Source organism: Podarcis raffonei, chromosome 12, assembly GCF_027172205.1.
Source record: "Podarcis raffonei isolate rPodRaf1 chromosome 12, rPodRaf1.pri, whole genome shotgun sequence".
NCBI lineage: Eukaryota > Metazoa > Chordata > Lepidosauria > Squamata > Lacertidae > Podarcis > Podarcis raffonei.
In genome coordinates, this window is record NC_070613.1 from 6,791,126 (window position 1) to 6,804,335 (window position 13,210).

At 47.1% G+C, this 13,210-nt stretch overlaps 1 protein-coding gene across 3 annotated transcripts; it reads left to right on the top strand.

The window, feature by feature from the left end:
• The first annotated feature begins 843 nt into the window (after nucleotides 1-843).
• Nucleotides 844-7,961, top strand: HIGD1A (HIG1 hypoxia inducible domain family member 1A). 3 transcript variants are annotated; one of them, XM_053359222.1, is made up of 4 exons: nucleotides 844-872; nucleotides 4,077-4,184; nucleotides 6,176-6,310; nucleotides 7,295-7,960. In XM_053359222.1, the coding sequence occupies exons 2-4, from the start codon at nucleotides 4,082-4,084 to the stop codon at nucleotides 7,342-7,344; spliced, it is 288 nt and encodes a 95-aa protein (XP_053215197.1). In that variant the 5' UTR covers nucleotides 844-872; nucleotides 4,077-4,081; the 3' UTR covers nucleotides 7,345-7,960. The 3 variants fall into 3 exon arrangements, with proteins under 3 accessions (XP_053215197.1, XP_053215198.1, XP_053215196.1); XM_053359223.1 differs by lacking the exon at nucleotides 844-872 and adding an exon at nucleotides 896-915; XM_053359221.1 differs by lacking the exon at nucleotides 844-872 and adding an exon at nucleotides 1,002-1,111 and having other exon boundaries at nucleotides 7,295-7,961.
• Nucleotides 7,962-13,210: the final 5,249 nt, after the last annotated feature.

Consider the following 13,210-nt stretch of genomic DNA (forward strand, 5'->3'; position numbering starts at 1 on the left):
AATTAACCAATAAACTGAAACTGACACGGGGACAAACAGAAGACGCCTTTACCCCGGTTTGGCTCCCCTTTATCACATACACAGCCCAACAAGACAACGACAAGAATCCACCAACAGTATACAAACCGGGGATAGATTTTGAACCCTGGCCATCAAGGTCTTGCACGGCACTAGCTCACGCTACACGTGCAGAGCAGGCCTCCTATTCTCACATAAGGCTTGCACCTTCTTAATAAATATTTCACTTCCAATAAAACAGCAGAGCTAGCCTTCCTTAAACCTTTCCTTAAACCCAGCAGAGGAGTGGGGTAAGCCCATAGCCCAGCGGGCATGCCCTGCTGGCATCTCCAGGCAGGGCGGGGGGAAACTCGCTGCCTAAAACCGCCGGGAGAGATGCTGCCAGTCCGTGTAGGCAACACTGGGTTAGATAGACCGACGATTTCATTCAGAAAAAAAGGCAGCCGCCTAGGTTCCTTCGCTATGATTGGCCAGGATACAGTGATCGACATTTGAAAAGCGCAGCGGGGGAGGGAGGAAAACCCCGTGCGGCCCACCAATAGGGGGAAGCTCTGTAGCAGCGCAATGCTTTCTGGGAGTTGTAGTTTCCACAAGTGTCAATAAAGTATTTAATTTCGTTTCATTTCTGGAGCCTCTGCATCGTTCAGGGTGGGAAGGGCAGGAGCAGCCTTTCTTAACCCGCGGCTCCCCAGATGTTGTTGAACTACAACTCCCATCACCCCCAGCGAGCAAGGCCAGAGCTCGGGGATGATGGGAGTTGTAGTCCAACAACATCTGGGGACCCACAGGTTGAGAAGCGCTGCGCACAGTAGCTCCGGGGGCTCCGTCGTCCGAGCACCGGGACGGCTGCTGGGGTGAGACTCGGGTGCAAAGAGGGAAATTAAACCCCAAGGAGAAGTGAGTGGGGGTTTTGGGGGAGGAAATACCTTTAAAGCAGGTTTTAAAGAGAACGGGCAGGTGCTTTTTAAACAGGGATTATATGACTGGGGGGAACTCCGTTAATTGCATTCCTATTTTACGCTTATGCCCTACTTTGCTCAAGGCTGCGTGCATGTGGATCTGCACCTTAATCCTCGCAAAACGGCCCTGCAAGGTAGGCGAGGTGTTCCTGGTCGCCCAGGGAGCGTCATGGCCATTGCACGGATTTGAACCCGGGTCCGGCCCTCCAGCCGCTTGTCAGCTGCGCTTGATCGCGCAATCGAAGGGTTTCTCTTTGATCGCTGATGTCGTGAGAAAGGCAGAGTCCATCTTTCCTTTCTCCTTTTTTTTGGGGGGGGGATATTTTATTAGTTGAATATAAGAACAACATATAATCAGATGTTGTTGTTGTTGTTTAGTCCCCCGCCCTGTGGAACGCCAGCCCACCAGATGTCAAGGAAATAAACAACTATCTGACTTTTCAAAGACATCTGAAAGCAGCCCTGTTTGTTGTTTAGTCATTTAGTCATGTCCGACTCTTCGTGACCCCATGGACCAGAGCACGCCAGGCACTCCTGTCTTCCACTGCCTCCCGCAGTTTGGTCAAACTCATGCTGGTAGCTTCGAGAACACTGTCCCACCATCTCGTCCTCTGTCATCCCCTTCTCCTTGTGCCCTCCATCTTTCCCAACATCAGGGTCTTTTCCAGGGAGCCTTCTCTTCTCATGAGGTGTCCAAAGTCTTGGAGCCTCAGCTTCAGGATCTGTCCTTCCACTGAGCACTCAGGGCTGATTTCCTTCAGAATGGAGAGGTTTGATCTTCTTGCAGTCCTTCAATTCAGAAACATCAATTCAGAAGCATCAATTCTTCTTTATGGTCCAGCTCTCACTTCCATACATCACGACTGGGAAAACCATAGCTTTAACTATGCGGACCTTTGTTGGCAAGGTGATGTCTCCGCCTTTTAAGATGCTGTATAATCAAATACATGCAATCAAATACAGTTTTCCCCTAACCCCCCCCAAAAAAAAAAAAAAACAGCTCCAACTACGTCCAGGTAATTACATTAGTAATATAATCAAATAAAAATTATTTCTACAGTTGCTGGTTTAAAAAATATCATTCCACATGCTCCCATGTGTCTTAGGTGGTTTAAATGCATGTTCTTTCTTTGGTGCCACCCCCTGGCCCAAAAAGGTATTTATTATTTTTTTAAACGATCCTTTCGTTAGATCATTCTTCAATGTGACGGCTTGGCTCCGTTCCTCTTGGGAAATGTTTTATATTATGCGAAATGCATAGAAAGTGAAGCCGTCTATAGCAGAACAGTGCAATGGCGCATTTATATCCTCAGGCAAACTGTTTTGAGGAAGGAGAGAGTTTGCTGAAAAAATAAAGTCCTAAAGCGTTCGATGGAGTTGTGCTCCCAACCACATATCAATAAAGAAATAAGATTTATATTGCAAGGTGTATATTGTAAACTGCCAGGGGATATTTATTTAGGATTTTACCCCTATACTGCCACGGGGGCCGGATTAAATCGACCGGCAGGCCGGATTAGGTCCCCAAAGCAGACCTGGACATGTCTGACCCAGGAGGTCACTAAGAGAAAAGTGAGGCAGTGGATGTATAAATGTCTATCTGGATTTGAACAGACGGTACCACTGAATCAAGTTCCCAAATTTTGCTGAATTGATTAAACTAAATACACATTCCAACTGGGTTTTGAATAAATGTGCAATTAATTGCTACTGCCTTGAATTTTATTGGGTTATTATCTTCCTTAGCGGGTTGTGCAGGATGCTGTTGTGGATAAAAAAAATTTTTTAGTACGGTAGGGGAATAAGTTTGGGAACCCTTGCTCTTTCATGTTCCACATTCACCTTGACTCCTCTGCTGCCATGACCTCACTTGTGTCCCCCACCCCAAAATATACTCTGTTTCTTTTCATGCTGCTTCTCTGAGCACTGAGGTGACCGAGGGACCAGCAACAATCTGGTTTTCCTTGCAGCCCAGCAATCTTTCACAATATGGCGCCCAAAATTGGGCGCCCCCACATGGATCTTCTCAATTACGGGTCTTCTCAATTTTGCGCCCCCTCAGCTCGGCACCCTTTGCGGGGGAACCGCCCTAAATCTGGCGCTGCCTGCCTCCTTTATCCTACCCGATGTATTCAAATTAACTCTGCCCAGTTTCCGCTTATGAATTAAATACTGTGGGCACCATATTGCTCCTCCCCATTCATACAAACGTTTGCGTTCCATTTTCAAGCACTCCATGGGGCTACGCAAGCTTTCTCCATGTGAGAGGATAGGCTGAGATGAAGGGGCCTGGTATGCAATAAGGCATCCCTATAAAATAGTCACAGATTTGGTATCTTCTATGGTAACCATAGATGCGGACACGGGTGGCGCTGTGGGTTAAACCACGGAGCCTAGGACTTGCTGATCAGAAGGTCGGCGGTTCGAATTCCCGCGACGGGGTGAGCTCCCGTTGCTCGGTCCCTGCTCCTCCCAACCTAGCAGTTCGAAAGCACGTCAAAGTGCAAATAGATAAATAGGTACCGCTCCGGCGGGAAGGTAAACGGCGTTTCTGTACGCTGTTCTGGGTCGCCAGAAGTGGCTTAGTCATGCTGGCCACATGACCTGGAAGCTGTATGCCGGCTCCTTCAGCCAATAAAGCTAGATGAGCGCCGCAACCCCAGAGTCTGCCACGACTGGACCTAACTCCCTAGGCAACACCCCCTCACTGTCCTCCTTTAATGCTTTTGTCTTGTTAGACTGTATCTTTGAACTGTGATATTATTTCCTGGGTTGCTGTTATCGATATTCGTATTATTGTTCTATCTGTCTAGATTTGAAATACCATGTGAAGTGTTCATGCATTTGTGTAGTTTATTACAACAAAATTAGAAAGTAAACGTGGCTGGGATAGCTCAGTCAGCAGAGCGTGAGACTCTTAATCTGAAGGTCACGGGTTCGAGCCCCACATGGGGCAAATGTTTTCTGCATTGCAAGGGGTTGGACTAGATGACCCTAGTGGTCCCTTCTATGATACCTTCTTCAGGGGAAAATCTGGAATTTTTTTCAGGTAGGTTAGGAATGTGTATCTTTCATCTTTTATCACTTCCTTCCTTGCAGTTAACATGGCGTCCGGTTCAGAAAATCCTCTCCCTAGCTACGAGACGGACGACAGCCAAACCTCAAAGCTGATCAGAAAGTCCCGGGAGTCTCCGTTTGTCCCAATTGGTAAGTTGCTCTGACACAGAAATATTTCGCCATCGCCCTCCTTTTGTGATCTGGGAAGAAACACAATTTCCCTCTTAGGCAATGGGTGTAAACAAAGTCTTGGACAGTCAGGAAATTCCCTTGAGATGTTGCTTCCTTGTTGTACCCAGTACAGTAGAACTGAATGAAGTACTTTATTGTCACTTGTACAACTTGTATACAGTGAGATTACATGAGCACACACTCCCCACTCAGCTCTCTTAGTCTTAATTCCCCTCGTTTACTGACGCACACCCACCAAACCCGAAAGTCAGTTACTCTGTTGTTATCTTTACATTCAGCAGCCTAACAGCCCACGGATAGAAGCTGTTCTTTACCCTGTTGGTGCGACTAATCCGGCTTCTATATCTTCTGCCCAAGGGCAGGAGATCAAGAAAGTGCCGGCCAGGGTGTGAATCATCCCTGAGAATTTTCCTCACTCTCCTGGGGCAATGTTCTTCCGTGGATTCATGGGACAGCCCATAATATCTTGTGCTGTATTCACCACCCTCTGTAGGCACTTCCTATCAGATGATGTCAAACCAGCGTACCACACTGTGATGCAGTATGAAAGGACATTTTCTATTGTGGACCAGTAGAAGGAGATCATCAGATGTTGATTGACATCATTCTTCCGCAATATTCTGACCAGACTTTTAGAAGACATATGAAGGCAGCCCTGTTATGGGAAGTTTTTAATGTTTGATGCATTACTGTATTTTAATATTCTGTTGGAAGCCACCCAGAGTAGCTGGGGAAGCCCAGCCAGATGGGCGGGGTATCAATTATCATCATCATCATCTAATGTACCACCATGTGGTGGAAATGTAAAAAGGAAAGAAAATTTTGGGAAATTATTTCTAATGAGTTTAAAAAACAAGTTCAGCTTAACTTTTATCTAAAGCCCGCAAGCCTTTCTTTTAGGCATCATTGATGCAGATATTCTGAAGGAACTGAGAAAGGTATTCATGTATGCAATTACTGCTGCGAGAAAGTTAATAGCTAAATGGTGGAAAGGAGATAAATACCAACTGAAATGGAGGGGCAGGAGAAATTATTTGAATATGTAGAAGTGGCAAAGATGACAGGAAAAATTAGGAAGCAGGCAAACCAAAAGTTCAGCAAAGAATGGGATTTATTTAGCCTATATTTAAAAGAACATTGTTCTCATATGAAATCTTTGACATGCTTTGATTAACTTCGGCAATGTAATATGCTTCAAAGGTTTATGGTAAGTCAAATGATAAACAAATATGCAGTCAACAAGTAAACAAAGGACCCATACTGAGGGTGATGGAAGTCTCAACATATGGAGGAACTTTATTTTACAGTCACACCTCATGTTACGTCCGCTTCATGTTACGTTCTTTCAGGTTACGTCCCGTGGCGACCCGGAAGTACCGGAAAGGGTTACTTCCGGGTTTCGCCACTCGCGCATGCGCAGATGCGCAAAATGACATCACACGCATGTGCAGAAGCAGTGAATCGCAACCTGTGTGTGTGCAGACGCGCCACTGCGGGTTGCGCTCTTTTCATGTTTCAAACGGGCCTCTGGAACGGATCTCGTTCACAGCCAGAGGTACCACTGTATATGTAACATTTTCTTTGTAACTGATGTGATCTCTTTTTTCTTTCTTTTTTTTTGTGGTGAAGGGACCTAATATTTTTTAAAAATCAATAAAGATTAAATTGCAAAAAAAGAGAAAAGAATCTAGCGTTTCCCTCCAACTCTACAATTGAAACAGAGGCGTTTGAAAAGCACTTTGTGACGCCGTGTGACGCTTGAGGGTTTTCAGGTGCTCAGTGCAAGCAATTTCCACGAACCTTAGCAACATTTTGGATCGCAGGCTTGGCTAGTTCCCTGTCTCTCTCTTTCTCTCACACACTTTTATCAAGAGTTCTGTTGAGGGTGTTGCCATGGCTGGCAAACAAGGAATTCAAAAACCTTCTCACCCTCTCTTCCCCTTTTCTAGGCATTTCGGGTTTTGCAGCCGTGGTGGCCTATGGGCTGTACAAGCTGAAGCACAGAGGGGACACCAAAATGTCCGTCCACCTGATTCATATGCGTGTCGCAGCGCAGGGCTTCGTTGTGGGGGCAATGACCTGTGGTACGTACTGAAACGGGAGACTCCTGTGCCTTGATCTGATAAGCAGCGAGTAGTCTTTCCCTGAAAACCTTTGTTTCAGCTTCCCAAGGTACCTGAGAGGGTGGATTGATTTGGGCTGTTCTTGTGTTGTGCAGACTGTTTCCTGTGATCTGAGTGGCAAGAGCCTTCTATCAGGTGGAGGATCAACGTTCAAAGTTGGGTTTAACTCTCCATTAGCAAAAACATATCAACAAACTTGGCTGTCAGGTCTAATGAGCACAGCAGGTCACCCTCGGTAGGTCTGGCCCCATGAATCAGCTGCTGAGACTGATTCTCTGAAGTTCCCTCCCCTCCAGGGCTTTCCCCAAGCAATCGGAGACTATGCCTCTGTGCAGCCAAGCTCTCCTCCACCCTTTTCATGCCACTTCTGGTTCTGGGAGTCAGAGGGGAGGGGAGCTTGTTGCAGCAGGAGGTGGAAACACCCATGACTCTTCACAAGCCTGATTTATCTCTGCCTCTTGGCCTTCCTCTTCTCCTGCTTCTGCCTCTGCCTCTGACTCTGGACTTCTCTCTACCACAAATTCCCCCTGCTCACTAAGCCCCGTTACCTCTTCAGCTTCCAACACCTCCTTCTCCCTCCGCTCCCTCTGACCACTCATCACTGCCCCACCATCACTCCCCGAGCTCTGAGCCTTCTTCCCATGATGGTTCCCAAGCTAGTTCCTCTGCACCCATTACACAGAAATAGAAACAGACAAACTGATCCCTGGCAAAGTGTTCTGGACCTCCCCGCCCCCCAGCCCTGATTTTACCTTACAAGATGTGTGTCCCACACACATACGCAACAGATCACACTGTTAAATCTGACTTCCTTGGTCCCACTGTTTGGGATAGGTCTTCCAGCAAGGATGTAGTTTTTGTTGCCTTCTCTTTCCCCAGTCAAAGAAAGATGGCTTTGAACTCAAACCCTCCTGTCTAACATGCCTTTTTCTCTCTCTCTCCCAGGTGTCATTTATTCCATGTATCAAGAATACTGGGTGAAGCCCAAGCCCTAGGAAGCGGTCAATTGAAGCCTGTCCGGTCTTGTGTACCCTAGAGATAGACCTCACTCGGAAATGGCGCTGCAATAATAACAATTTTGCACAATCTCATGCACAGTGTTAAACTCTACGCTGCCAGTGTGGCTGTGCGTTAGGTTGTTGGCAGCAAAAGTGGTTCCTCTCTCTCTCTTGAGTGAGTGAGACCATCAACTGATAAATTTTCACAACATGCAACCCTTTTTCACTAAGCCTACCCAGCACGTAAGGCACTCTGTGGCTTAGAAGTCCAGCGTTTCCTCTTCAGAGGTTGCTCCTCTGGGTTGTGAACTAGCAAAGCAACAAAGTTAGGGATATTTCTGTGTTGGTGCCTTGCCTGTTCAAGAGATAGGTTGTCAGCCTCTCTTAGCTCTGAATTAGAAACAATTGTGGTGGAAGATTAACTCTTATGACGTGAGCCTTAAATAGCAGATTGTAAATAGTTTAATCTTTAATTAGTTTTTAATGTTTGATGCTTTGCTATGTTTTTGTATATGCTTTAAGCTGACCAGAGTGGCTGGGGAAACCCAGCCAGATGGGTGTGGTATAAATAATAAAATTACGATGATTATAATGAAAATGATGATGATGATTTATTAAAGGTAAAGGTAACTCTGACCGTTAAGTCTACTCTGGGGTTGCGGCGCTCATCTTGTTTTACTGGCCAAGGGAGCCAGCATTTGTCCACAGACAGTTTTTCCAGGTCATGTGGCCAGCAAGACCGAGCAACTTCTGGCAAACCAGAGCAGCACACAGAAACGCCGTTTACCTTCCCGCCGGAGCGGTACCTATTTATCTACTTGCACTTTTTGGTGTGCTTCCAAACTGCTAGGTTGGCAGGAGCTGGGACCGAACAACGGGAGCTCACCCCGTCGCGGGGATTCAAACCGCCAGCCTTCTGATCGGCAAGCCCTAGGCTCTGTGGTTTAGACCACAGCGCCACCCACGTCCCATTGATGATTTAGTACCCAACATTAAATTCTAAAACTTCCACTTCTTTTCACTCTGGGGGGCATTACAGCATCTTGAATTCTCTCTCTCTCTCTCTGCAATTGCCAAAGCAAAACACAATTTTCTTTGGTAGCTTGCTTGGAAAACACAGAATAAAAAAGTAAAGGACCCCTGGACGGTTAAGTCCAGTCAAAGGTGACTATGGGATTGCGGCGCTCATCTCGCTTTCAGGCCGAGGGAACCGGCATTTGTCCACAGACAGCTTTCTGGGTGCTGTGGCTAGCATGACTAAACCGCTTCTGGTGCAACAGGACACCGTGACGGAAACCAGAGCACACGGAAACGCCGTTTACCTTCCCGCCGGAGTGGTACCTATTCATCTACTTGCACTGGCATGCTTTTGAACTGCTAGGTTGGCAGGAGCTGGGACCGATTGATGGGAGCTCACTCTGTTGCAGGGATTCAAACCACCTACCTTCCAATCGTCAAGCCCAAGAGGTTCTGGTTTAGACCACAGCGCCACCCACATTCACAGAACGCTGAACCCTTAGCAGTGCAGCAAGGTCCTCCATACCTTCAGATTCCCCCTGGTAGCGAGCCAAAATTTGTCATTGCCACCAATTCTGTGTCGGAATTCAAGCAAGCAGAGCCTCCAGCTCTTAGGAATTTGGCCACCCTCCAGGTGCCCGGCTTGAATCCTTGTGACCTCCCCTGCCAGCGACTCCCGGCAAGATCAAAGGAGGTCTCCAATCGGCGATTCTCCTCAACGTGAAGGAGAACACACCACTCCTCCCCCAGGGAGGGGGAAAGAGACAGACAGAAATATATTTACATGTCTTTATTTCTGTCTTTCACCAGTACAGAGAAAACATGTCTGCACACTCTGTTTCCCAGCTGCAGAGAGAGAATAAACTCCACCCATGTACTTCCAGTACAGGGTCATGTGCTGCTCTGAGGTAATATCCGGCGCTCAGAGCAGTGAATAGACTGTGCCTGGTTCCCACGGTACAATCCAATAACATCCACATCCTGTTTACCATTCCAGCCACCTGGTGCTTGCTTCTGCATTGCTCCTTTTTCGTAACATCCTCCCCCAAAAGAATCAATGCGTGTTGCAGCAAGCAAAGCATGATCCAGAGAAGAAAACAAACAGTTGTTATACACATAACACTCCCCTGTTGTTTCAGTTCCACCCTTGGAACTCCCCGCCACTGGTTTCCCCAGTGTACCTCTCTGGTTGTCTGGTTTCCAAGGAATGAGTGCATCTGCATTACCTTGGCTAGCAACTCTCTGTTGTGTCTTTGTCTCTGACTTAGACACAGCTCCAACCTGTCCTCGGTTGTTTACAACAGCAACACATGCAACAGCTAAGTTAGCAAACTCTTTTGAGTACCTCTTGGGTGGTTGACCCTTTGTAACTCTCTCAGACCTACGTATGAGGTGCTGATCCTCTCTGCTCACTGGTCCAGTCTCAGGACTCTTTGGAGAACTAGTTCCAATGGTAAACAGTGGTTCATCCTTCAGTTGTGAAGGCCTATCTATTGTGTGAGACTTCCTCTCAATGACTGTGACAACTGAGCTCTCCGAGCTATCAGTGTCATCACTTTCTGTACAGCTGAAATCAGTGAAATCATCATCATCTGAATCGTCCTCAGTGTGAAATGTGTGTACTATCACTCTCTCCTGTTCAGGAGCACTCTCTAGAAATTTTGTGAGAATCACCTGACCAGATTCAGACAAAATTACTCTGTAGAGACCCTTTTCATACCCCACAAAAATGCCTCTGGCATTCTTTACTCCACCTGGAGCTTCTGTTCTCACATGAGACCCAAAAACCTTGAAATGGGCAACAGAAGGTTTTCTATGGAACAGTTTCTCAAAAGGAGAACTTCCCAACTCTTTTGAAACCTTTCTCACTTTCGTATAACAGTACGACATCAGAGACTCGGCCCAGTACTCATGTGGCAGATGTGAACTTAGCAATTGCGCTTCCATCCCCTTTTGCAATTCTTTGTTCACCCGTACACAGACACCCCTGTTCCACGCTTCCGCTGAAACAGAAACCTTGTGTCTTATTCCCTTCTTCTGCAGGAACCTTTGGAAATCCTGTAAAAGAAAAATCTGCTTCTCATCTGTGAATAGACAATCAATGTTAGCATCATGCATACTCTTAACTTTGTCACAAAACTCCTGAAACCTCTCCAAGGCTTCCTTTGGCTTTCTCAACACATAAACCCAGACATAGTTAGAGAAATGATCCACACACACAAGATAATATCTTGCATTGCCTCTAGATGGTTCTAGAGGACCAATCACATCAGCATACACCCGCTGAAATGCTCTGTTGACTCCGGTCACCTTCTTGCTCACACCTGCAAGAGAAACTAGGTTAGACACAGATGAATTACATTCCATGTAATCACTTTGTGCAAAAGTCAACAAATAAAGTCCATCCTTCTCCCTGGCTGAAAGAAATAACTCTCCATCTTTGTAGATCTTGCAGCTCTCAGCATCGTAGGACAGTTTCAGTCCTCTCTTTGCAATCTGCGAAACACTCAGCAGATTGAACTTCAATTCAGGAACCAAGTAAACATTGTTTATTGTCAAGTCCAGACTCTTAAGATAGACAGTCCCCACGCCGGCCGCTTCCAGCTCCTGACCGTTGGCCTGTTTCACAGCGAAGCTTTGCTTCTTAAACGATGAAAAGAGTTCTTTGTGTGGAGACATATGAACTGTCGCGCCCGTGTCAATAACAAACGAGTTCCCAACGTCTGGCGTGGTTCCTGTCGCCATCAAAGCTTTTCCAGGTTTCACCGAAGTCTTGGTGTGACCTTTGCCTGACGCCTCAGGCTTTGCTGAGCGGCCCTTCGCTCCTTTAGGCTGACGTGGCTTCTTGCAGTTCCGCTGAAGATGCCCAGCCTGTCCGCAATTGTAACATCGGACAGCGTTCAAAGCTAGAGCTTTTTCTCCAGTAGCTTCATCTGCGGGGGAATTGGAACTCCGTTCCTCCCTCCCCCTGTCCTTTACTTCCAGTGCAGCAAGTCTGTCCTGTTCATTCAGAACTACGGCACACACCCTCTCCGCGGTCAAATCTTGAGCCGGGAGGGAACCAAGCTGACTGGCAACCGTTTTGTAAGTCCGATTTAAGCTGTTGATCATCATGAAGCAAAACACTTCCTCCTGCAGACGGAAATTGCGTTCCACCATCTGCTGGCGCAGATATTTCATCTCCGTCAGGTGCGCTTGAACATCTCCATCAGGCGCAAGCCTCAGATTGGTCAGCTTCTCAAAATACAGCAACGCTGAAGAACCAGCATCTCTCTGATGTGTTCTTCGTAGCATCTCCCAAATTTCCCGTGCATATTCCAAACCCTGAATATGCACCAATTGGTCATCTGACACACACAGAATTATAGCCGTTCTGGCTTTCAGATTCTGTGACTCCCAACCTCGGGTTGGTGCTGCTGGGATGGGGTTCTCAATCACGTCAAAGACCCTCTGATTCTGCAGCAGGGCCTTCATCTTTATAGACCAAGATGAATAATTGTCATTAGTGAGGGGAGGGGGATAGGGCAAACCTCCCGCCTTCTTGGAATCCATGCTGAATCCAAGGGTCAGCTTTACACTCAATCTCAAGCCAGCTTTCACTTTTCAAGTCAGTAAACTCCAAAAGTCTTTGTTTACTGCTTCACTGGCAGACAAGCCTTTGGGCTGTTTTTTCAAAACCCTTGCACAGCTGCGCAGATACACTTTCGATTTCCCAGGCTCTTTTTAGGCCACTCAGTAACTGGCAGACGTTGCCTAGCAACCTGCTCAGGACGGAACTCCTTATCTCACCACAGGAATTCCTGGTATGCAAGCTTGCTCTTTCAGAGCTGTTTTTCAGACGCGGCTGTTGTGAACCAGAAAATAAGCCTTTCTGCGTTCATTCTCTATAGCCCGAAATGCAGCATACCTTCTGAGCATACACTCCTCTCGGTGTCCAGCTGTCTGTTTCAGCTTTCTGGCTGCAGGCAGACGCTTTTCTTTATCTCCTTAGGTGCAGAGGATGGCAACGATTCATCGACCTCTCACCTCTCATGCAGATTCTCATAGATCAGATAACCATCGGTCTGCTACCAGTTGTCGGAATTCAAGCAAGCAGAGCCTCCAGCTCTTAGGAATTTGGCCACCCTCCAGGTGCCCGGCTTGAATCCTTGTGACCTCCCCTGCCAGCGACTCCCGGCAAGATCAAAGGAGGTCTCCAATCGGCGATTCTCCTCAACGTGAAGGAGAACACACCACTCCTCCCCCAGGGAGGGGGAAAGAGACAGACAGAAATATATTTACATGTCTTTATTTCTGTCTTTCACCAGTACAGAGAAAACATGTCTGCACACTCTGTTTCCCAGCTGCAGAGAGAGAATAAACTCCACCCATGTACTTCCAGTACAGGGTCATGTGCTGCTCTGAGGTAATATCCGGCGCTCAGAGCAGTGAATAGACTGTGCCTGGTTCCCACGGTACAATCCAATAACATCCACATCCTGTTTACCATTCCAGCCACCTGGTGCTTGCTTCTGCATTGCTCCTTTTTCGTAACATTCTGAGCCTCCCCTGAGTGGGTCAGTTCTTGATTGTGACACCATATCTGAAAGGAAGCCCCTGGCTTCCTGTCCGGCACAAAGCTTAAAGAGGAGGAGAGGTTGTGGGGAGTCCTCACCAATGACAATATGGTCTCACCGCTTCCTGAACCTCATCATGAAGTTGGGAGATCACTTGCCTCCCTCCAGGAGGAAAATGGATCTGTTAGTGGCCAGGGGGTGCTGGTTATATCCTGTTCTACGCTTGTAATCACCAGCCAAAAATTCAACCCAATAATGAGCAGCAATTAAATCAGCCTTCTTCAAATCTC

Coding starts and splice junctions, on each gene's coding strand:
- HIGD1A (XM_053359221.1), top strand. CDS start 1,042: ATGCCCTACTTTGCTCAAGGCTGCGTGCATGTGGATCTGCACCTTAAT. Junction 4,185..6,175: donor GTCTCCGTTTGTCCCAATTG/GTAAGTTGCTCT, acceptor CCCCTTTTCTAG/GCATTTCGGGTTTTGCAGCC. Junction 6,311..7,294: donor TGTGGGGGCAATGACCTGTG/GTACGTACTGAA, acceptor TCTCTCTCCCAG/GTGTCATTTATTCCATGTAT.